This window comes from Engystomops pustulosus, chromosome 11, assembly GCF_040894005.1.
Source record: "Engystomops pustulosus chromosome 11, aEngPut4.maternal, whole genome shotgun sequence".
NCBI classification, from domain to species: Eukaryota; Metazoa; Chordata; class Amphibia; order Anura; family Leptodactylidae; genus Engystomops; species Engystomops pustulosus.
Window position 1 is genome coordinate 62,148,329 of NC_092421.1, and position 25,896 is coordinate 62,174,224.

At 42.5% G+C, this 25,896-nt stretch overlaps 1 protein-coding gene across 5 annotated transcripts in view; it reads left to right on the forward strand.

Moving 5' to 3' along the window:
* The window catches only part of CFAP46 (cilia and flagella associated protein 46), a 119,165-nt gene that overhangs the window by 55,353 nt on the left and 37,916 nt on the right, over positions 1 to 25,896 (forward strand). For all 5 annotated transcript variants that reach the window (XM_072131226.1, XM_072131228.1, XM_072131230.1 and 2 more), the window contains 16 exons: positions 1,292 to 1,379; positions 2,847 to 3,006; positions 3,089 to 3,272; positions 4,453 to 4,606; positions 4,697 to 4,965; positions 6,152 to 6,268; positions 8,233 to 8,394; positions 9,734 to 9,882; positions 11,347 to 11,445; positions 13,805 to 13,901; positions 14,163 to 14,306; positions 14,539 to 14,739; positions 15,412 to 15,518; positions 17,933 to 18,115; positions 19,158 to 19,290; positions 24,518 to 24,715. In XM_072131226.1, the coding sequence (XP_071987327.1) occupies positions 1,292 to 1,379; positions 2,847 to 3,006; positions 3,089 to 3,272; positions 4,453 to 4,606; positions 4,697 to 4,965; positions 6,152 to 6,268; positions 8,233 to 8,394; positions 9,734 to 9,882; positions 11,347 to 11,445; positions 13,805 to 13,901; positions 14,163 to 14,306; positions 14,539 to 14,739; positions 15,412 to 15,518; positions 17,933 to 18,115; positions 19,158 to 19,290; positions 24,518 to 24,715 (2,445 nt within the window). The remainder of the gene's footprint in view (positions 1 to 1,291; positions 1,380 to 2,846; positions 3,007 to 3,088; positions 3,273 to 4,452; positions 4,607 to 4,696; positions 4,966 to 6,151; positions 6,269 to 8,232; positions 8,395 to 9,733; positions 9,883 to 11,346; positions 11,446 to 13,804; positions 13,902 to 14,162; positions 14,307 to 14,538; positions 14,740 to 15,411; positions 15,519 to 17,932; positions 18,116 to 19,157; positions 19,291 to 24,517; positions 24,716 to 25,896) is intronic.

Here is a 25,896-nt window from a genome sequence, read left to right on the forward strand (position 1 = left end):
CAGAAATTGTTGCCCAAAGTCCAATATGGCCCAATTTCGCATTTTGCAACATAAAAATATGTAATCAAAAGAGATCAAAAAGCCATACCCTCCTCACAACGGTAGCATTGAAAACGTAACTTCATCATCCAAAAAATGACACCACCCACAGCTCCGTACACCGAAGTATTAAAACGTTATTAGCGCCAGAAGATGGCAGGACAGAATTTTTTTTTTTTAATAGGTTTTAATTTTTGTAAATGTATGAAAACATTATAAAACCTATAGAAATGTGGTATCCCTGTGGACACACCGACCCAAAGAATATAGGAGACATTTGGGGCGCACAGTGAAGGCCGTAAAAACCAAGCCCAAAACAAAATGCACAGTGTGGAATATTAAATACCGTCACTACGGTGTGCAATTTGTTACACCGAAATACAAGCCCTCAAACAGCTCTTTACATGGGAAAATAAAAAAAATTATAGATTTTTGAATGAGATGAGAGAAAAATGGAAATGCATAAACAAAACATGGCTTGGTCACTAAGGGGTTAAAGGAATGGTACCAACTACAGGCGGTCCCCTACTTAAGAACACTCGACTTACATACGACCCATAGTTACAAACGGACCTCTGGATGTTGGTAATTTATTGTACTTTAGTCCTAGGCTACAATGATCAGCTGTAACAGTTATCACAGGTGTCTGTAATGAAGCTTTAGTGTTAATCCTGATTCTTATGACAATCCAACATTTTTAAAATCCAATTGTCACAGACACCAAAAAAATTCTGGCTGGGATTACAATGATAAAATACACAGTTCCGAGTTACATACAAACTCAACTTAAGAACAAACCTACAGACCCTATCTTGTATGTAACCCGGGGACTGCCTGTATTTAAGTTGGTTTGGATAGGAGATAACGAGCTGACTGATAAACGTGTTATTGCTGGTATCTGTAGAACAGGGGTCCTGTTGTCTTGCTCTTTCACTCAGTTGTGTGGGAGAGATGGAAATAGCCGAGCATAGCGCTCTGTTATCCCCATTCACTGTCTATGTGAGTGACGGATAAAGCAATTGTGACGTACGAATCGCATACGTGAGCAGATCATTGATATTCAGACTATGAAACAATAATAAAACTGGTATGAAATAAAGAGCAGGGCCGGACGTCATTCACACCTGGAGGTCCTGTTGTTGGCGCTGCTTGTGAATAAGCGAGATAAAAGCTAATGAGCAGATTAGTCAGCGGCTCTGCCCATGGGACGCCCTGAAGTTCACCCCATTAATAATCCATTTTCCTTTGCTAGAGGTCAGAGAACGATGCCATGTTATTTCACCTGTGGCCTTCCATGGATGTTCAAAGCCGAGAGGTTCACGACCCCAAAAATCTCCAAGGTAAAGCCATGAATAGGTAAAACTATTAAACAGGAATAGAGAGATGTCAGACGCTGCCAGACGTGTCTTATGCAGAATTTTTATTACGTTTTCTCTAATAACTTCCTACATACAACCAGTTCTCCGAAACTCCTGATCATTAGGCCTCACTTTATGGCAATAGGCAGAATGTTAACATTTGTAGGAAACCTGTCGGCAGAAATTTGCCCAATAAGCCACTACCAATCAATCAGATCATGATCCTTTTTATGGCTCAGCATCCTCAAGAAAATCTACCAATTGTGAACCAAACATACCTTGAGAATGCTGTAGCGACTCTGATGCAGAAACACGTCTTGTTTGATCCCTGATCCGTCCTAATCTAAGCTGATCAAAAATTCAGGACCTTGGGAAAGCTGGGTGCCCTGGCTGCTGTACTGTACATAAACATAACTTCCACATACACAGGAGCTGCCTGAACTGTCCAGGACTGTCCAGAACTAATCAGCCTGAGTTGGATGACTCGTACACAGCAGCTGGGGGATGCTTCAGCGATTGATTACTTCTGCCTGTCAGGGACAGCACAGTGAATACAGCATTCTCTGGAGGAGTGCATAATAAGGGTAAGAGGAGAAGCACAGGAGTGACAGAGCCTCATTATCATAATTTTATAATTGCTTTTAGAGCAAATCCACTCAATTCTGGGATTAACAAGATATGTTTCTGCATCAGTGTAGCTACAGCATTCTCTGGGTATGTTTGGTTCAAAATGCATAAAAGCAAATGGTAGATTTCCTTTAAAGAGATCTGCCCATTAGCTCTATAAAATCACGGGGTGCTGAAGCTCTCAGCATCCCTCAATCGCTGTGAATTATGTCCGGATCTTCTTCAGGGAAGAGCTAAATAGTTCTGAGATGAAGAGGGAGGTTTTAACTTCATTACTGAGTTCTGCCTCCATGACTTCATACGACTAATTTGTATATGACTTTAAATTTGGTAGTCTGGATGATGCTGCCATGCTGGACCATATAAGGAACATAATCTTGGAAGGTGTTTATCTGCTTGATAAGAGAATTTAAGGTTAAATTAAAGGGGTTAGCTACTTGTATGTACCCTGGTAAAGCTTTGTATAATACTCTAAAGTTTGCCATGTACCAAGGGTCATGTGATGTGCCTTTCTGGAGGGGACTGTCCATATATTACTGTATACTTGTCCCTCCGTCATAAACACTCCCATACCAGTGGTGGAACATGGAAAATCCTTATGATACATACATATAATCTCTACAGAAACTTATTAGTACATGTTCAGTTTTCCTGCAGCTCCCCCGCAGGAAAAGTTGGGGATTACACTCTTTGAAATTGATTTGTTTAGATATTTCATGATGGTTCAGATACCCCTGAACGGAGAGAGACCATTAGCTGAGTATATAAAGGAGGCTTCCTAAACTATACAACCCCATAATCCCGGCGCTGTATTTATCCCAGGCTCCTCCGGTGAACCGGATGGATACAATCAGGAGCTGGGCCTCAGAGCTGCACTGTACGAGCTGCTGTTTAATATTCATGCGGATAAAAATGACTGGCAGCCGGGCCTGAAAGTGTTGGATGAAGCCATTAACGTAATGCCACGTACAAAGCACAGACTGTAAGTGCCCTCTCCACCTCCTCCAGGTTCTTAGAGACAGTAACCCCCAAAACTTATTGCACTCCTTATCTCTTATTTGCAGTGTACTCTTCAAGCATCGTGTTCTGGTGAAGGCTCGCTTGGGTCAGAACTTCTTTATGGACATTCAGAAGTTTAAGGATGAAAGTGAAGAATATGTGTCGTACATATGGCATCACGTGGCTCGGGCCTGTAAGAACCCCAGCGATCAACTGGCCTGTTACATGAACGCTATAGATGCCTTGCAGGTTGGTATTATAGCGCTATTATGTACAATGCTTCTACATTCTATAAGGAATGCCCAGAGGGTGCAACATCCAGTACCAAATGTTGGTAGAATGGGGGGGAAGGGTGACACTATACAGGCTGGTATATACAGGCTGGTATTTACAGGTTGGTACTTCCTTGAGGTGCTATCCTTCATGTTGGCAGAGTGCTATAGATATCTATGGAGCATCAGACAGACTCTATTGACCTCTATGGGGATCAGACAGGACAGCACATCCCAGTAGCACCCGCTTGTATAAATCAGCTAAACTTGTAACCCTGTTCTGCCAATATCTGGAGGTCAGAGCCTGAGCGACCAGACTTTTATCCCCTATCTTCATAGTAAAAAACCCTTTATTGCGTGGATATGGAAGTTGTTTTAAACATCTTAAATGTATAAAATGTCATAGACTGGAGTTGTGCCCAGCTTTACCCACCATATGCCAAATGATTACAGTTGTAACTTTGTTCTAGAACTCTGTGATCCATAAATCACTTCTGTCCTTCACTGATTGACACATTTATACGTACGTTTTATTGTCATATCTCAGTATTTCCCAGATGCATCTTAAAAATGCATCAGGTGCTTATAAGTAAGCTTTCCCTTTAAGTGCTATGCCTTGTGTCTGCCCATAGATGTCACTGTTACCCATGCTGGAACATGAATCCTGGCCCAGATACTGTAGATCCATTCAGTGTTTTTCTGCACCCATTGTATTGATCAGCTTCATCAATGTTGAATTATGATGTCTTAAAGGGGAAGTCTGGGATGGTAGTCCCTTATATCAGATGAGGCAATAGCTCCTCAATTTGTTAAGTCTGTTTTAGTAAAATATTGTATTCTCCTTTAAAATAACTTCTTTACAACATCTATTCTTTTCCCTCTGTTGTACTTTAACTTCTCGTACACTTCTTGGAGCAATAAGTCAAGTGGGTGTTACCAGTTGGAGATGTGTCCGTCTTGTCCAATCAGAGCTGACAGTACCAGAGTTTACAGGGGCACGCATCCAATGGGTAACTCCCACTTGGCTAACTTCTCTTGGATTTCCAGGAGGAATAACAGAGGAACTACACAACACGATTATAAGAAAAGATGCTTTACTAATGGAAAATACAAGTATAGCGCGTAGTAGATTCATTGCATTTGCATTTCCTTTCTAGACACCGGAGAATGATTGGCAGAAGGTGGACTACTTACTGGAGCTGGCCCAGTGGTTGTACTGCAAGCAGTTTCCAGTAGCCGCTGCTGTCGACCTGCTGGATCGGGCTGTGGATATTTTACTACATATGAAGTTTACAAGTAGTTCAGAAGAAGGTAAGTGTCCCTGATACTTTACCTACAGTCTAGGAATATATGATCTTACATTCTATTAATATAACATATTACATGATGGAAACTCAATAGGGAAGAGCCAAAAGATTAAACCGAAAACTAAGAAGAAACCTTCCCAGCACAAAGAGCTGACGCCAGAAGAAGATCTGAATGTAGAGAGCGGCAAAGCGGGGATCGGGGAGGAGGCGGCCATAACTTGGCGCTCATTGGAGGATTTGAAGGATGTGAGACAGCTGGAGGCCTTAGCCCGAGCCTTTGTGTTACTGGCGGTGATGGCTGGTCGTGGGTCACATGAGCAGCACTGTCTGATGGCGTATTCGTGCATCATGCGTATCTGGCAGGTAAAGTTATACTGCGTAGCAATCTTCTTTCGTGCCTGCATAATACCAATTGTGGCAGAAAACCAGACACAAATGTTATATTTGGAGATGGATTTGGGCCCAGTGGTCAACCAGGTTAGTCTCCGGACTCTAACCATCAAACCTGACGGGCGTATGGACATAATATAATCCTATGTATAATACTACAGTGATACCCACATGATTATATGACATGATTGGAATCTTGGGGTAAAAGGAATCTTTGTGTTTCTTACCTTCATGTTCTGCACAGGTTTGGACTTCCTGTGAGTAATTAATAGAGCAAGGAATCAGTACGACCCGATCAAACGCAGTTAAAGGACATCTACCACCAGGATGAAAGACTGTGCAAATGAGCCTGAGGGGCTCCAGGCTCCATTTACACCTATGGAGCCTGGAGCCCCTAAGGCTTATTTGCATACAATCATTAATTCTGGTGGGAGATGCCCTTTAAAGCAAACCGAGAATGTGCTTTATAGCTGGTGACAGGTTCAAATACCCTCTGCTATGTTGATTTTAAAAATGCCTTTGTTACCATTCTGAATCAATTCAGTATTTTACAAAACTTTATCTTGCATTACCTGGCTCCCTGTCAGCAGTGTGTGGTGAGTCCTTAGGAAGAAGGGGGAGAAGCTTCAGCAGCCAGTGCATCTCCTCATGTCTTCTTCCTGGATGAGTGTAGAGGCTGTGAGACAGATAATGTGAAATAAAGTTTTATAAAGTACTGAATTGATTCAGAATAATGATAAATTGGAACCTGTCACCAGCTAAAAATGACATTCCAGGTGACAGATTCTCATGGGAGCAGTTTTGACCTTGTAAAAGGGGCTTTCTGTATCCCCTACTAATTTCGCTACTCCTCTGTAGCTATAAGATTCCACATATGTAATGATATTGTGAAAAAGAAGAGCAGCGCTGATTTATACAACATATTAATAAATCTTCTTATTTATATGACCCTCTCGATAAAAGATTCTCTTATTGTTACACAATGCATTCAGTTATTGAGGAGGGTGATACCTTTGTAATGAACGGAGGGGGGTTAGGGGTCAGGATCGTGTGCGGAAACCGTCATTCAAATCGGACGGTAAATATGCAGCGATATTAATAATGCAGAACGCCCTTATTCATTATTTCTAAGCAGATCTGACTCGTCTTGTTACAATAGGTGTCATTGCCCGCGGCTGGAAACTTTACTAAATCATTACCAAAAAACCCTGCGCCAACTCAGAACCCGCAGTCTGCGTCCAGCCAGAAGGAAAAGCGGAAGAAGGAAACGAGCGAGGTAAAGGATCTCTGCCTTGGGAGTAGCATATAGTCACTTACTAATGTATCTACCCAACAGTGACCTGTCCTGAGAGCAGAGTCTGGAGGAGAACAACAAGTACCAGGCAAACAATACAAAGCCATAGGCCATATGTAGGAAATATAAGCTGAATGAAAGATTTTGGCTTCATATGATTCCTTCCAGAATTGAGACTATTAAAGGGAAACTGTCACCAGGGGCCTCATTTTCACTAAAGACTGGTTGCAGAGGCCCATTACAGCTACAGTGCAAAAATTCCTCTCTGCCTTTTCTAAGAATTTGCATTACAATATAATTGTGTGCTATAACATACCTTGCACCCTGACAAAATCCTGAGGTAGTCACAGGGGTTGGGATTTGGTTTGGATGCATTTCAAAAAATTTGACCTGTCTGTGTTACTCAGCCCTCAGCCCCCACCTTTATGCTCTTAAACAGCTCCTCTCACTGATGTCATCTTACCAGGCTGTGACCTCTGTGAAGGAGCAGGAGGGAGGAGCTGTACAGGAGCACAAAGGTGGGGGCTAAGATCAGAGGAGTGAGTAACACAGACAAGTCAAATTTTTGAAATGCATCCAAAGCTCAATACCTGTGACTACCCAAGAATTTTGTCAGGGTGCAAGGTAAGTTATAACACACAATTATATTGTAATGCAAATGCTTAAAAAAAGGCAGAGAGGCATTTTTGCAATGCAGGTGTAAAGGGCTTCTGTAATCGGTCTTTAGTGAAAATAAGGTCCCTGGTGACAGGTTCCCTTTAATATGTATTTAAGCCTACGGTCACAGTTCCAATAATTCATACTGCTATATGAAAGAATAGTAAAACTGTACCAAGTTTGTTATCCCCTAGGGATGGTGCAGATCAAAATTCTGATCGGGAAGCTACTGATCAGGTACAGCCAGCACTATTATGGACAGTGAATGGGAGTGTCTAGGTGTAACACTAGGTTTGTGATCCTCACTTAGTATTGAGTGGAGCAGCAGAACTCACACTCATTCTGATCAATTGTCAATTGGTGACAACGGGAATCTTGTGAATGTGGGGAGCCATTCCCATGATCAATAAGGGTCCCAGCAGTCAGAATTAATAATAATAAAACGTGGAACAACCCCTTAAAGGAAATGTACCATCAAAATTGGCCTCCATGGAGCCATTATGAAGCCACTTGGAGGGGCAGGAATGTTGTGTTTTTTAAAAATAACCATGGGAGAATAAAGGAATCACTGTTCATGTACAGGGAACCTTCCATTCAAATTAACCCACCCAAATAAATACTTCATAAAAAACTATTGGGGAAAATTCTTTTTAATCAATGTATCCCTAAATGTTTCCTTTCCATGGCTGTAACGTTAAAAAAAATCAGTTTGTAAAATTATATGCAACGCACCTGAGGTGAGTCCAATGACAATAAGTGAGTCCTGGATATTCATTGTTCCCTGCGCTGGCCTGCCTCCATGTTGCTGATTGACTGGTATTACTGCTACACGCGTTGCCAGTATGGAACAAGTACTTGGGGATTGTCTCCCAATATTCAACTACAAACATATACAGTTCTGTTTACTTCTTATCAGGGGTAGGAAATTCTACACAATACCTTGCTGGAAAGTTGAGAGAGAGAGAGGGAGACAGACAGATAGCTGGTGTGCACTACTCGGCCCTGCTACATCATTAAAGACACCATCAGGAAGGGGGGGGGGGGAGAATAACTTGCTATGTGAAAAGAAATATCATGCTGCCCTCAGGAATTGTCTCTCATCAGTAAGGAGGAGGAAGGGATATCTCTTTTTAAGGTCCCATGGATAGAGGCATCAGTGGAAGTGTATAAAATATCTAACCTGCTGACAGGTTCTCTTTAGCCAGTGAATCTTATATCCAGTGCTGCATTATATTATAAAATATGTAATTATAGATTTTTTTTTTTATAACGTTATGGTTTCACTACAGTCTGGTGCAGTCAAGGAAAAGCCAAGGAGGAAATCCCCAGTAGACGCCTTACCTTCTACAGCGGAGGACTGGGCCGGCTATGACTGTCCTGATGAGGTCAGGGAGGCGTTTAGACAAGATACATCCTGCCAAATCATAAACTCCAGCACCATTGTAAAGCCGGTAAGTAGGCTCCAGGTAGGTCATCCTGAGACTTGGTTACATAGGGTGACATCTCTCTTAGGGTGGTCTGATATTTGTTTATTTATTGTTTTATTGTTAATAATGAAATTATTGTTGCAACAGATTTCTCAAGTATGTATAAAAGCAGATTTCTGGTGGATATACCGACGCGTATAATACCGCATGATAAATCTGGCGGAGATTAACCACTTCCTGACCAGGGAACTTATTAGTTGTTTTATCTCCAGGTTTCTGTTTTATCACTCCCCCATGTGAGGCTTGTTATCTGCGGGATAGGTTATTCTTCCTAGTGTTACCTTATACCGGCAAACTGGAAACAAAAATTCTAATATGATGGAAGTGTTAAAAAATAAAAAGCCCATTCTACTCTCTGATCATAAAGATCCCAAATTTATATAGTTTTGAATCGTCTTCATACCTTTAAATACAAAAATCAAATACTGTACCTGCTCTTATCGCCCATGCAATGTACCTCTATAACTAATTACTCCCAAAAAAAATTTTTTATCCAGATATTTAAGAATTATTTGAATTCCGTTCATGTAGGTCACTAAGGGGCGTTTGCCAACCCCCTCCCCCCCCCCCCCCAAATTCACACCGTATTTGACCACATCTGGTTTTATAGTTAACCCTTTTATTCCACCCCATTCTGCAGTACTCTGCCATAGAACAAAGTTGTAACAGCTTCATGTGAAATGTGATATATAACGGTGTAAATTTGTTACTCAGGGTGTACAGGATAGTGGATCAGTCTGCGTGTCACGCTTGTCTCTTATTCTCACTCATGAGAAGAAGGCGTCCTCGCCTAGTTTAGTTTTGACAGTTATCAGGTGAGAGAGAGATTGCAGAGAGCACAATACGCCATGAATCCCCGCACAGGGGGGGATAGTGGTAATAAAACAATACAAAGGTGTAACTACACAAAAATGCACAATTGGTCTAAGCTCAAAAAGAGCGGAGGTGAGGTTATATCCATCTCCCACCAGACTAGGGTGCAGTTTACAAATACACCACTAGTGTACAGGAGCGGGCCACGGCCCAATTGCTTATGTGTTCCTTTGGGAACGCAAGTGATCGGTAACCAAAACCCAGTGCCTTGTATTAAAACAATGCAAGACACGGGGTTCTGGTTACCGATCACTTGCGTTCCTGCTAGCGGTACGTGTGACCGCAACCCTCAACAAAAATAAAGCTCCCTTTCCTAAATAAAGATAAAATGTTAAAATTTCTATGATCATGTAAAATAAATGGGGTTTTTTGTGTGTGTGTTTATTTTAAGAACTAATGCTAAATAGTTTGTGTGATTTTTGTTTTACAGACATACAGTCTTTATTACTTGGATATTCTAGTAAAGGAGCTGCAGAGCATCGTGCTGGCTCACCTGAGCCTCCCTGTTCTCCAGCTCGGGGAAGTGATCGCACATGACGTAGTGCAATGCAAAAGCCTCTCTGATCTTTATCACCTGAGGTTAGTGCAGGGACTGATCGTGTATGGTGGAGGGGCTTGAGCTTTGGTATTTATTTTTACATTCGCTCCGTTCAATGTTTGTTTTCGAAACCCAGAGGGATCAGAACAGCCAATTGGTGTAAGGTCTGAGCTTCACACCCACATCCATATCATATACTCATGACCTGCATAGACTGGGAGTATGAGGAATGCACTGATGGAGAGACTGTATCATCATAAGACATATAATTGAATCAGACTGTTATGTGCAACACATATATATTTATTTTGAAAATTGTAATACACAAGTTTTTTGCTCGAATATAAACCGAGGCTCATACTTTAACCACAAAAAAACTGGGTAAACCTATTGACTTGAGTATAAGCCTAGGGTGGGAAATGCATTGGTCACAGCCTCCCCTAGTATATAGCCATTCGGTCCCTTACCCCTAGTATACAGCCAGCCTCTGTTTGCCCCCAGTATACAGCCAGCCTCTGTCTGCCCCCATCATACAGCCAGCCTCTGTTTGGCCCCCATCATACAGCCAGCCTCTGTTTGGTCCCCATCATACAGCCAGCCTCTGTTTGGCCCCCATCATACAGCCAGCCTCTGTTTGGTCCCCATCATACAGCCAGCCTCTGTTTGGTCCCCATCATACAGCCAGCCTCTGTTTGGCCCCCAGTATACAGCCAGCCTCTGTTTGGCCCCCAGTATACAGCCAGCCTCTGTTTGGCCCCCATCATACAGCCAGCCTCTGTTTGGCCCCCATCATACAGCCAGCCTCTGTTTGGCCCCCATCATACAGCCAGCCTCTGTTTGGCCCCCATCATACAGCCAGCCTCTGTTTGGCCCCCATCATACAGCCAGCCTCTGTCTGCCCCCAGTATACAGCACCTATTTATGATTAAATACGTTTCTTAAAGGGGTTTTTAGGCCCAATCCATAAATTGGAGACCCCCACAGAGCTTGAGAATGGGGGGTCCCTGAGATGAGTGGAACAGACGGCCGCCACCGTAGATAGGGCCATCTATGGATAGGGTCTAACTTGTTTGTTGGAAAAACCCCTTTAAGGTGGATTTGTATGGAAGTCGGAACTCAGAATATGACAACTGGATTTTAAAAAATTGGGTTGTCCTGGAAACAAGTATAAATAATAAGGTTTCATTGAAGACGGCATTGGTTACTCTTCCATTTGATAACTAAAGTATAGTAAAGTCCAGAGGTCTGTCTGTAATGAGGGGTCTGGTGTACATAAGTTGGGGACTGCCTGTATATATTTTTTCCCTTGGTGTGAATAGGCCCACAATGTGTATCCTCTCTATACAATATATTATTAGAGGGGTCTCTCCTCTTTTCCCCCAAACAATGTGCAGTACATTAGCAGCTTTTAGCCCAATAATAATCTCTGCTTACTATTTATGTGATGGGAACGTAAGATGTGAAGAGAAAGAACTTCTGAACGGTGTTTTTTTCTTTTTAAATAGGATTTCTGGAGTCTGCAGGAAGTTAAAGTTGTACCAAGCCGCCGGTTATCACCAGAGAGCAGCCGGGAATGTGTTCATTAGTGAATACGAGCAGATAAGGTGCATTCTCTACTTAGTTGCGTCTCTTGTTTTCATTAGAACTTAAAATCCTTCATTTATTAATTAGTTTGGGTTTTCAGTTTACAAAAACAAAAAAAATCACAAGAGTTGAAAGTGCAGCTTATTCTGTTGTGTCTCACAATTCCAACCGCAGTGGTCCTCAGCTGGAAGCCCAAGTCATCCGTGGAAATGGGTGGGGGGGCATTTCAGGGAGTGTTTAGGATATTTTATTCTAAATTATTCAATGAAGTCACATCTTCATCAGAATCTTCCTTTGGATGTATTATCCCTGTAAATATGAACTAGTAAATACAGCTATAATTGGCTTACGGGTATGTGTGGATATAAGAGAAGTTGAGGATCACTGCACATCTAGTAGTTGGGCACGGCTACATGTCTAGTAACCATGTGGGACTGCCTACACCTCTAGTCATTGTTGTGGTAGACACATCTAGTAGTTGGAGGACTAGTCTGGAATGGCTACACATCTACTATTTGGAGGAGTAGTCGAGCATGGCTACACATCTAGTATTTGGAGGAGTAGTCGAGCATGGCTACACATCTAGTAGTTGTAGCACTAGTCTGGAATGGCTACACATCTACTATTTGGAGGAGTAGTCGAGCATGGCTACACATCTAGTAGTTGTAGCACTAGTCTGGAATGGCTACACATCTAGTATTTGGAGGAGTAGTCGGACATTGCTACACATCCAGTAGTTGTAGGACTAGTCTGGAATGGCTACACATCTAGTATTTGGAGGAGTAGTCGAGCATGGCTACACATCCAGTAGTTGTAGGACTAGTCTGGAATGGCTACACATGTAGTAGTTGGAGGAGTAGATGGATATAGGTGCACATCTAGTACAGGCAGTCCCCAGGTTACATACAAGATAGGTTCTGTAGGTTTGTTCTTAAGTTGAATTTGTATGCAAGTCGCAACTGTATATTTTATCATTGTAACCCGAACCACATATTTTTTTTTTTTTTGGTCTCTATGACAATTGGATTTAAAAATCGTAGGATTGTCATAAGAACCAGGATTAACAATAAAGCTTCATTGCAGACGCCTTTAATAACTTCTAGCTGATTATTGTAGCCTAGGGCTAAAGTACATTAAATTACCAATATCCAGAGGTCCGTTTGTAACTAGGGGTCGTCTGTAAGTTGGGTGTTCTTAAGTAGGGGACCGCCTGTAGTTAGGAAAATATGCAAAATTTTCCAGGATAGGATAAGGAAAACCACACCTCTTTTAGCTACCTTGTGAGGCAGCTTGTCCTACAAGAGGCCTGATGACATGATGCGGGATTAAGACCAAACCAGTATATCCATTCCTGAAGGAACAGACTCCCAACTGTAGACAGCGCTGTTTTGACCTGATTGGGTCTCCTCAGTACAGCGTAGGGAACTGGTTTGTAGTTGGAGCAGTAATCGGGTATAGTTACACATCTAGTAGTTGTAGGACTAGTTGGGAATGGATACACACTAATAGTTGGAGGAGTATTTGGCTACGCATCTAGTAGTTGGAGGAGTAGATGGACATGGCTGCACGCACGTCTAGGAGTTGTAGAAAGGTATGTGTAAATGCTCACAAAATATTGTGTGTCTGCTTAAGCTGTAGATTGATACATTTTTGTAGGTAAATGGATGATAGCTGAGTAAGACTATGGGTAGCTAAAGTAGTTATACAACTTTGATAATATTTATCTGTGATGTTTTACAAGGGTGTACTTAAATATACAACAGTAGTTGTTTGACAATATTGTTAGGGTAGGATTTAAGATATCATCTTTTAATGTGCCTCAATTGCGTGTTTCAAATCAATTGTAAACATAAGCAAGTAATGACTCAGACAAAATGCTGATTCAAGTCTCACTCATGCTCCGGGCAAGTTGACACTGCGTGAACTTTATTTGTTCTACCAGTCTATATAGGAAAATAGGAAAGGAGAGCTAGATAGGGAGGAGCATAGAAAGCGTAACAATATCAGACATGGTTTTGATTGGAGAGCTTCTCTGCTGTCGCACGTTCACGTCATAATAGTGCATTTCTGAAATTCTTTAGTCCTGATGTTTTGGTTGCTCTCCACGATGTCGGCGCCATCTTAAAATGAAGTCTCTGTTACAATGCTTTTAGGAAAATACGTAGAAATGACAGGATTTGATCTATCAACTAGGTTTACTTTAACAATATCTCCTAGGAGTGTGTGGAGAAAGCACAGCTCAGTACTTAGCGGCTATGGTTGAACATATCATAGTTGTACGAGGGTACAGTAACATTAAGCGGTCATAGATAAACTTAGTCATAAGAATTGGACGTAGCTATAGTACCCATGACTTACATGATGTCTGATGTATTACAGCTGTAGACAAGAAATCTCTCTGCTCCAGAGTGAAAAACTGGATGATAGCAGGATGACTGGAAACCTAGAAACCCCTCCAGTGGGCAGCAGAATAAAGGTAAGAGGCTCAATATGTGATAAGACATTGTGGATAGTTTATGGCTGTTATGATGTGTTACCAGGTTCTTAGTTCTGCTCCACCGAACCCCTAACTTGGACAAATAAAAATACTGAATGCTGCGGAATGTAACCTGTACGACCCCTAGATCCCAGTCCCATGATGGCGGAGAGCCCCTACAATATGTATGTAAATGGGACAAGCGGCTGAGTAAGTCTCAAGAATGTTACATGGAAATCCTTGTGTGTTTTCTCTCCTCAGATGCTGAGCGTACACGCAGATGGGAAGGGATTAAGCGGACTTTCTCTTCCATATCTGTGGCTGGAGAAGGCCGATATACTTCTAGATCTTGGGTTTTTTCAGCCTGCTCGGGTTCTTTTAGCACAAGCTTCTAAATCTCTCCAGGTGAGACAGAATCTCCGGAAATCTTTACATAGATTTACAAAGCAAACCTGAGAAAATGAAAGGAAAATAAGTCTCTGCCTCATGTAACTTATAGCTTCTGAGAGTTTAATCTATAGATTGAGGTCTGTAGATCTCCAAGATATGTTGTATCGAGCTACTTCCCACCCTTCTGCACATGCCACAAAGATGCCAAGTGATCACCTTGTATCCTCATGTTGTAATCTTCTTGTAGGATATTGGAGATGCACATTACCTACTAAGGTGCGTCTACCTGTTGTCAGTGTTGGCCATCAACGAGAAGAGTTATGGCCAAGCCAAGTCCTTGTTACTGGGAGTCCATGACGTGCCGAGAGATGCAGAGCTGTGGTATAAAAGCATAGTGACCCTCACAGAGGCCATTCTAGGTGCACAGAAAGAAGGTGGAGATAAGAAGGTAAGTGAATTGGTTGAAGTCAGTTGTAATAACATAGTATAGGATGGAAAACAACATGTATCTGCTTAGAGAGTTCCCGCCCACCAGCACTGAGCTAAAACCGCAATAAAACTGAATTGTAAAGTAAGGGAGTAAAAATGATGCATGTTAACTCTCTAGGGGTTTATATTTGAAAACTATTTCTTCTGTTTATTTATTTTTTTTTTTTTGCATCACTACTCTGTTAATGGTGTATATAAGATCTGTGTCACTTCAGTAAGCCTGCTATACCAGGCCTGATAAAGGGACCGTAGCTGTCCCGAAAGATTGTAATATCTTATATTTCAGTTAAAGGTAAGGTAAAGGTATCACAATCTCAAGAAGGTTACTTTTTTAAAAGCAACAGGAATTCATGAGAAAACCCCTCTAACTCTGTATAGTCACTGGATAGTCACCTGTTAGGGTATTGAGACCCAACACCAGGAGTGGCTGAACACAGAGAAGAAAATAACTGGGGCCCTAAGGGAGATGTGAACTGGGCCTAAGACGACGTGGTACATAACAGTACTACTACTATATTCTGATATTAAAATATGAAAAACATCAAAGATCTTCACAATATTTTGCTGTGTTGAACCTTTCCGAACAGCTAATTAAATTCACTGTATGTAAGAAAAAAATGTTTTCTTTCAGGCCTTGACTCTCATAGAAACCACTATTGACGTCTTTAAAACCATGACCCAGAAAGAAGCAAACAGAGAATCAGAATATGGACGACTTATAGCAAAGTTAAATGCCAGGTATCACGTTTCCAAAAATTGGAGTAAAAATGGCTCAGTTTTAGTAGAAACATCGCTGTTCACTATGAAGTAAAGGATAAGCCTTCAAGCCTGGTTGTATTGCTGCTTTTTTCTGGAACCAAAAACTAGGGTAGATACAGGCTTTAATATAAAATAAGCAAGAGAAAAAAATATATAAAATTTAATGTAAACAAAATTGGCAGAAAAGTCTAGATCTGTTGTAATCCTAGACTGTGTTGGAACCTGTCACTTAAACTAACACGAACTAAACATATGTTTAAAACACCCTTGCCGATGCAAGGCAGAGTGGTTGTTGCGAATACGTCCCACCATGTAGCTTGCAGCCTGTGTAGGGTCTGATCAGCCCCACAGCATGTCACTACATAGTCACTACATAACACAAATGAGCACTGCAGTGGTAGAGCCTGCCTGGCAAGGCAGGAGTTAATTGTTTTGTGTGATGTCATATGTGTCAGCCAATCACATGTGTTACACTCTGTTTCTGTGAGCTGAGATGTAATTGGAGGAGTAGCCACCACCTGACCAGGGGGAGTAACAAAACCCCTGGGTAAGAAACTTCTAGAGTTCAGTTTCCAGTCTACTTCAGACTGAGTACAGCTAAGAGTCAGTGCAGCCAGCACACCAGACACAGCAGGAGAGCTCAGCTCCCTGCCTGAAGAGTGGAGCTAAGAGCTAGTTAGTGAGAGGAAAGGGGTATCATCCTACCTTCAAGGGTGATATCTGAAGCACTCCAGGATAAAGCTGAAGCATCCTACCAGGACACAGCTATCTTCCAGCCTGCCCTTGCATCCAGGCTGATGATCCATCCTGTGGCTCCCTCCAACTACATCTCCAGCATTCTACCATTTGTCAAGGCACGTTGCTAATGTTCCTGTCAGTTCCAATAAAGATCTGTAAGTTATTTTTGTTCAACGTCTGCCTCCGTCTGGTCCCTGCTACTACGGCTGTCACCATCAGGGGCACCCTGTCCACCACACAGAGACTCCTACTCTAGACACCAAAGGGTTGCCCCAGGGAGAACCGCTATAGCAGCCTCTCCCTCATCATTTCTTGCCAACACCACCCTGCTGGACACCTGCCAGGCTGTAGGACAGCCCTCCGGTTCCCCATACCAAGCACCTTGACACTAGCGTGCCTAGGCCGCAACCGCCAGCCACTCAGGTACTGCGGGCCCCGGCTGTCTCCAGGCCCCAAGAAAAGGCTAGCCCCTGGTGGGGGATGTTTCAATTGCTATTATACAGCAGTACAACTATTTCTATATTGAGCCTCCCCATACCTGAAAAGAACCACAAGCGGCTTGTAAAATGTATGCAGATGACTCCATGTGGGTCCATTCATCATCTTTCCTCCAAGCTGTGTCTGGCATATTCATGTCCTTCCTGCTCAGGCACGTCTCCAATTCCCCTCACCAAAGAGAAATCCTGAGGGAGGTGCGAGCTGATTTCTCTGTGTGATCTAGTGTCTCCCTGAATTCCCTCTTCCTCCCCTAACTCAGGAATTCTCTTTGGCAGTCACACAGGCACAGGCAGCCGTGAATGATGTAGCAGAGCAAAGAAAAAGCAGACTACTTGTCAATCTGGAACCTAAAGGTTTTTTACTTCAATGTTTAATGTAAACAACACTTAACCCTTTCAAGTTAGTCATATAATAATATAAATTATGCACTTGCAATGCAAGTGGTGGTAGTGCTGTGGTGGAATGCAACCTAACTCGGGGTTTTGAATGCAATTAAAGGGATTCTGCATGTGAATGAGGTCTTAAACATCTGGATTAGGAGAATAGGGGGAACAGTCGCACTTGATTCCTGGAGTAAGAATTCCAGCATTTAGTTTAGTAATGGCCCAACTCAAGGATATCACAGAGGATTGGGTGGCCTGGAAGAACATTAGAATGCATAGATGGTGAGTCAACTTTACAAAAAGACTGTGGGACTTTATAGGCATGGGAAGGAACAATATAGGGATAGTTGTTACTGCTGTATAATGGCAGTTTTCAAGTTTGGATCAGTTTAAGGTGGATTCACACAAACAGCGTGAAAACAGCCATATGCAACCTGTACCAAAGCGGTACGGTTTCCATAAGTTACCATGCCTTTCAATGGGTACGGCTTCCATCCATTTTGATGGACGTATTGCCTACTGTGCCGTATTTGGGAGGAAAGATATGTGCTTACCGGGCCATAGCCCGGTGGACACACTGTCATTGTGAAAGCGGCATAACTGACAGATTCCCTTTTAGGGCCTCTCTTCTAAGCTACGTAAGACATAATTTAGACGCAATAGAAAAAAATGCAATATTTTTCAGAAATATGAAAAAAAATGGTCATTGTTGACAGTTACCAATGCTTTTAATTACGGTGACGTTTTGTAAATCTGGATTTATCTATGTTCTAGGAAATTTAAGATCCTCTTAGGAAAAGCCCAGGCCTTGATCTGTAAAGACAGCGTACCTTCTCATGTTATTGTGCCTCTGCTGGATATGTGCGACAAGATGAGTCAAACGGAAGCCGATCTCCTGCGCTATGGACACAAGGAATACAGAGCGGAATTCATGATGGAGCACGCGAATATTCTCAGGTATATGCCGCACGGTGCACCCATAATGCCGCACGCTAGCACAGTGCACCCATAATGCTGCACGGTAGCGCGGTGCACCCATAATGCCGCACAGCACAACTGCCTTCGAGGGATTTTATTACAGTTGAAATTAAAAAATCATTAAATCTGATGAAGTAATGGTTCACTAATATTTGTTGTGGCTTGGCTGCTACACGTGTTTACCAAATTCATCAGTCTCATAGCTTGAGTCCGTCTGCATTTAGGAGATGAGCCCTGTCCAATCCCTCAGGACAACAATTAAAGGAAAGCTACCATAAAAATGAAGCATGGTCAACAAAGGACAGATCCAGGCACCATGATCATGGAAATCTTTTCATATTTGTTATCCATGACCTCCTTCCTTCTAAAATCCACTTTTAAACTATGCAAATGAACCAGAAGGGCTCTCTGGGAGTTGCCTGAGCACCTTGATTCTCTGGCTTCACAGGCTGTTACACTGTCCGCTAAAACTTCCTCTGCAGCAGTGAGTTTACATCAGGCAGAGGGAGGGGGGAAGTACTGAAGGAACAGAGGGGAGGGGGATACAGTGTAACAGCCTGTGAAGCTGAAGCACTGAGGGACTTTGATAACAGCCCCAGCAGCCCTTCAGGCTTATTAGCATAATTGTAAAAATCGATTTTAGGAGGAAGGCGGCCATAGAGAACAAATATAAAAAGGAGCATGTTGCTGTGTATCTACTTGTACAAAGTCCAGTGGGTGGGGAAGGCAGGGTTAGCTTGCTGCTGATTAATATAGCAAAACCCCGCCCCCCGATTTATTTTTTTTGTTTGTTTTGTTTTTCAGTTATGTATTACTAACAGCAAAGATTTTTTTTATTCCAGTAAAAACTTTTTAGCTTTCTCTTGATTTTTCAGCAAAGCTTCTGACAGAGCGGCATGTGCTTTATACATATGCAGTAGATGCCGCAATACCAGACATGTTTTATTTATCTTTTTCATATATTCATTACTTTTCTCTTCTTCTTTCTCATTATTTTTTGCTTTTCATTATTCTCTGTAAGGATCCTGGCCTGCAGTGTAGGAGACCCGGGGCGGAAGCACGCTTATTATTTGGATGCATATGTTATGGCCGAGCAAGCGATCTCTACCATAGAGCAAATATTATACAACATCCAAAGCTCCGCCGTGATGGAGGTAAATAATGTCATCAGTAATAATCGGTAATGTAGGGATTTGTAATATGAGGGAGTGTCTCAGGTCTTATTAAAAAAAAAAAAAAAAAAACACTTTAGGCAAATAATTGATATTGTTTGTCTAATAAAAATTTCTACAATTGTCCAATATACTTTCTGTATCGATTCCTAATGTTTTTCTAGATTTTTGCTTGCTGTTGTACTAAGGAAGCTTCATTGTTTACATTGTTTTAAATACTGGTCTCTGGTCATGTGATGTCACACAGGTGCACGACTCATTATTTATCCCTGGCCATGTGATGTCACACAGGTGCACGGCTTATTATATATCCCTGGTCATGTGATATCATACAGGTGCACGGCTTATTATATATCCCTGGTCAGGTGATGTCATACAGGTGCGCACGGCGTATTATATATCCCTGGTCAGGTGATGTCATACAGGTGCGCACGGCGTATTATATATTCCTGGTCAGGTGATGTCACACAGGTGCACGGCTTATTATATATCCCTGATCATGTGACGTCACACAGGGGCAGGCCTTGTCTGATCATTATCTGCGATGAGCCATGCACCTGTGTGACATCACATGACCATGTACCGGTCTATATCTATAAAGTAAATGGTGAAGCCTCCTTTTAGATAACAGCAAGCAGAGACAGGGAAAACAGGGAAGAATAGATACAGAGTATATTTTGGAGATCTGTATAACTTTTTTGTTATTCAAACAGTATCAATTGTTTGCTGAAAGTGAACAACGGCGTTCAAGTGTTTTTTTTTTTTTTTTAGAAGGATGCATGATATGTCATCCTACAGCACCACATCTGACAGCATGGCCCACACATACAGGGGGAGTTACAGTCTCCTATATTATTTATTTTCTCACTGCCCTTTTCCTGCCCCTGTGAAATTTAATCATTAAGTTGTCCAACTTTTATCCCTCTGTTGATCAGCCAGGCACCATGCACTTTCATTGTTTCCAAGGTACAGCACAATACATTTAGTAGTGGTGATGGTTGGTACTGCACAAATACTCTCAAACATATCAGACTTGAAAAAGTCCAAATAATGTTAATAAGGTTTGCACTCCTGAATCATCCCTTTAATTGTGCCACATTTTATCCCCCATCCCTCGATCTATCCTTGCTGTCTTAAAAGGAATCAACCATCAAAATCCATCCTGATAAACCAGTGAAATTACTCCTAGATCCAGACACCGTGACTGTGGTTATCTTCCTATATTTGTTGGCCTCCTTCCTTCTAAAATCAACTTTTAAAATTATGTATATGAGCCCGAGGGGCTACCCTAGAACCTCTGTGATCTAGCTTTATAGACTATTGCACTCGCTCTCCCCCCTGTTTTGTCAGTACTGAGAAAGGGAAGGGTGAGAAACAGTCTGTAAAGCCAGATCACAGAGGGGCTACAGTAGCCCGTCAGGCTTATTAGCAAAATTTTTAAAGTTCCGCCTCCTCTCTACTAAGATGTGCTTTTATAATTATGCTAATAAACCTTAAGGACTCTTTGGGCAGTTACCAGAATCCCTCAGTGCTTTAGCTTCACAGGTTGTTACACTGTTTCTCCCAACTTTGTTCCTTCAGTACTTCCCTCCCTCAGTCTCATGTGATCTCACTGCAGCAGAGGAAGGTTCAGCACACATTGTAACCGCCTGTGAAGTCAGAGCATGGAGGTGCTCAGGTAAAGCCCCTCTGGTTAATTTGCATAATTTTGGAAATGTATTTGTAGAAAGAGAGAGTTTGACAGTCAGCTCAGGCTTGAGGATGAATATGTCAGGTGTCTACAAAGAAGCAAGGGATGGGTGCAACCAGACCTCTCCAAGGGCTCAATGATTGTGACATGGAGGGTCCATAGCCAAAATTTGTCATATTCTATAGAGTAGAATGCAATGAATGAATCCATTCCTTAGTAGAGGGTTAAATGAGCATGACCTCTCCCTGTACGGCTGATCGTGCTTTGCCCCATTAACCAGTGCGGAGATGTGAATGTTGCGGATAGCGATGAGAAGCCTTAGCACACAGGATACAATCACTGTATACATTTCCAGGTATATAATGTACCTCAATAATGCACAGGCTTTATCCGCTGGGGGGGATTAGATGCTTCTGAATAAAACATCCATCCCTATCATTGCTTATTAATCCAGATCTCTGCGAGTGCACAGGTCCTTATTAGGGAGGTGGAAGTTATGCACTGCAGTCCATGAATAGCTGTGCTTTTGTATATATTCCCTTAAAGGGTGTTTCCATCTGTTTGATGTGGCATGAATGTGTTACGGATGCACCCCCATGATGGAGGCAAGGGTGCAGGACCCCGCCTATTGTAGGATAGGTCATCAGATCTTCCAATCCAATAATGATCACCTTTTCTATGAGAATGATGATTGAAACACAATTCATTCTTTACAATGTCAAATAATTTTGGTTAAAAAGGTGTCCCCATGTCCTGCACTTAAGACACCTGTATTCATGGTCCAGGTCCTTGTCCTGCAGGTGTCATTCTATAGGAAGCTTCGTTGTTTACTTTCTGTGCATAAATAAAGGTTCCTGGTCATGTGTGTCATACAAATGCACAGGTCGTTATATCGCTGGAAAGGGGATGTCACACAGGTGCACGGCTCATTATATTACTGAGCGTAATCTGAGCTGTGTGTTATAACATTGACATCCCATCACTAGGGATATAACGAGTTGTGCACCTGTGTGACATCACATCACCAGAGATATATAACGAGCTGTGTACCTGTGTGACATCACATGACCAGGGATATAACGAGCTGTGCACCTGTGTGACGTCACATGACCAGGGATATAACGAGCTGTGCACCTGTGTGACGTCACATGACCAGGGATATCACAAGCTGTGCACCTGTGTGACCAAGGGCCATATTTTTATCTACGGGAAACCATGAAGCTGCTTATAGAATGACAGAAAATATTGGAAATTTCTATAACACAAATATTAATTATTTGCTGAAAGTGGACAACCCCTTTAAATATATAGATAGGGTTACTCCCTTCAATAAAAAATATATTGCAGCTTTTATAATAATCGCTAAATCTACAGTCAGTCCTATGACATAGTTGGGTTACAACAAGGTGAGATTCATCCTCGAGAGGGGATGCCCCAAAAGTTACAATCTTTTTTTAAAAACTTTTTGCATAGATTTCTGCTACCTATAGATTTATGATCCTATGTGCTGCTTAGCCTTGGTATAAAGATCAATGTAAGTGAATCTCCTGACACAAGACGCCATTGTTCCTCTAGATGTGTAATCTACCCGAGGAAACAGACTTGTATCATCTGTGCCCAGACGTTAGAAACACAAAGAGTCATAGACGTGTCGGCCATTGAGCTGGGTGCTACACGGCTGGTAACGTGACCCACCCAGTACATGGATATCAATCGCTTATTGTACTGTCACTACACATCTTATTCATAGATTTCACAATGTTTTCTTGTAACCCGGACATTTTTGTTAGTCTAACCTCCCTGGTCTTATGATGGTTTTGGGTAAAGGATCACTGAATCACCAGTTTGGGGAATTCTTTATTAAAGGAAATCTACTATACCTTGAGAATGCTTTCGCTACACTGATGCTGAAACATATCTTGTTTAATCCCTGGACTGAGTGGTTTTGCTGAAAAAACATTTATAAAAATATGATAATGAGGCTCCATCGCTCCTGTGGCTGCCCCACGCTTTCCTCTTACCCTAATTATCCACTTCTCCAGCATTGTCTCGCCCAGCATAAGCTGAGAATACGTCATCACTGTGTTGTCCCTGACAGGCAGAAGTAATCAATTGCTGCACTATCCTCCAGCTGCTGTGCATGAGTCATCAGGTTGATTAGTCCTGTCTGAACAGTTCAGGCAATTCTTGTGTAAGTAATATGTTTATGTACAGCAGCCAGTGCACCCAGCTTTCCCAAAGTTCTGAATGACATTGCTACATACTAATCTGCAGGATACTGGGAAAGCTGAATGACGCCACAGGCTCTTGGGAAGGTTTATGTGGGGTGGGATGAGGCAGCCTTATGCATGCTGGAGGAGTGCATAATTGGGGTAAGAGCCTCATCGTAATCTTAGAATTGTTTTTTCAGCAAAACCACTCAGTTCAGGGATTAAACAAGTTATGTGCCTGCATCGGTGTAGCTACAGCATTCTCGAGGTATGTTTGGTTCATAATGCATAAAAGCAAATGGTAAATAAGTCTTGCATGTATAGGGGCACATGACTAAATTTTGGCTACCATAGGCAAGTGAGCTGAAAACTTTTTTTGTTTGCTTTTTCATGCGCACATGTACTAAAAACTGTGCAAACTGCACTATGTGTAACGTGCAGAGGACACCAGATCCATGATTTGTGGCGCGCGTTATTCATGAATCTGGCACCATCTGCACAGCTCCAAAATAGTGCACCAACCTTTTTTGGGGCACCTTTAACAGGAGGGGGCAAAACACTTCTGTCGGACTCTGCATGTTAAACGGTCCGGCTGAGCACCGGGGCGGAGCTTTATGTGCAGGAATTTGTGTCCAGTACAGCGCAGCGCCGCGCAGACACGTTATAAATACCTGCGCAAACCGTTTGCACATAAAAGAACTTGCAAAGTCTGACACAAAAGTGGTGCAGGGGCTTTAGTAAATGTGGGCCTCAGTCTCCAGCTCCTCAGCTACTTCTAAAACTACAACCCTGGTAGCCGCAAGAGCTGCTCGTGGCTGTGGCTTTGTCATAGCTGGAGAGCCAGATCACTACGTTGGGAAAATTGCTGTGGATCGGGCGGCCGGTGTCCCCTTAGGCTGCGTTCACACCTTGCACTTTATATAGTGAAACACAATTCATGCGCATCGAGAAGGATTCCTCCTAAACACAGATGGATTTGAACCAAAACACTAGCGTTTAGCTGTAGAGACCTCTGTGTTCGGGAGTTACTGCTCCCAGATGAGCTTGAAATGTACAAGTGTGAACAGGGCCTTAGAGGAGCACTATAAAGATGGAAGGAGTCTATGGGCTCTGTCTCCAGGGTCGGCTCCAGGTATCAGTAGGCCCATGGCCGCTGCCTTAATGACACATCTTGTACCATCGCTGAAGAGCGGTGACTACCCATCACGCACCCCCGGGTCATGCCACTCACGTACCATCCGAAATATTTTTGCTTCTTTTCATTTGACTTTGTGGATCACTCTGCATCATGATTTAATTTGCTTTGCAGGCAGGGGGGATTATTTTGCCCGTACAGAGGAAACTTGCCAAAATGAAGCTTGATTTTGCTGAACTGTCAGTGGAAATCATCCAACTTGTCATCGCCGAGGAGGAAGAGAAACGGCAGGAAGAAAAGCGCAAAGGAGAACTTTGTGTCATCGTGGAAGAATTTGTAAGAGCGACCCCAGATTATAACTCGGTGGAGCAGGTACGCACCCTCATCCGCTATTCCTACATGTTCTGACTGAGGGCTTTACTTAAAGGGGTGTTCCCAGGGGTAAACCTAAATTCTCTGCTGCCTGAGCCAAGCTCCCCCCCCCCCCCTTCCCCAGTATTTCTCTTAGGATTTGGGTTCTCCATGCAGCGTCTCACACCCATGCTGACATCTGGTGAGAAGAAACCCTATTTTTACATGACAAGTCCAACTTTGCAACAGGTGACTACCCCCTAATGCTGTCCGCCCATCTTGCTGCAGTTGGCGCCGCCTGAGGCAAGTGGCTCAGTTTTCCTCATGACTGGAGCACCCTTGGGTGCTTCTTCTATGTATAGGCTGTGCGGCCAAGTTGTTGGGTTGTGAATTTCGTCAATGGTATTAGAATAATAAAGGAAAACCTGTCACCAGCTTTTACCCCTTTAAACTACTTGCTTTTTTATGTGGAGGTTGAAATTTCCCTTCTAGATTTTCCTAATTTATGTGAAATTTCCCTTGTTTACATATTTCAAATAAATCTCCCCCAAGTAATATGCAAATGAGCAGAGGAGAGTCACTTTTTGTCTGAGATGAATTACAGTATCCTTCAGCCTCTTAAAGTGTCTTGGATTTTGGGGAGGGGGATTGTGTTTCTTTTTACATCCACACCGCTCACTGTAAAACACTGGTCATGGACATCCATAACTAATAAAAGTAGCTCCTGTATTAATCCTTTGTACGTCCTGTGAATTAAAGCAAATCCATCATGACAAACTAGGGACATTACTCATAGCTCCAGGCCTTGTGACTGTGGTAATCTTCTTATGTGTTATCCATGGCCTCCTTCCTTCTAACATCAACTATTCAAATTATGCTAAAGAGCTGAAGGAGGCTACCGTAACCTCTGTGATCTGGCTTCACAAGCTGTTACACTCTCCCCTTTCTCCCTCAGCACTAGTGCATTCACCACATCCTGAGGAGGAGACAGTGTAACAGTCTGTAAAGCCAGATGACAAAGGGGCTAGGGTACCCCTCTGGCTCATTAGCATAGTTTTAAAAGTTGATTTTACAAGGAAGGAGGCCATGGATAAGAAATAAAAGAAGATAACCACGGTCACGGTGCCTGGATCTAAAGTAATATCCCTGGTTTATCATAGTGGATTTTTATGGTAGATTTTCTTTAAGTTACAGAATTTTTT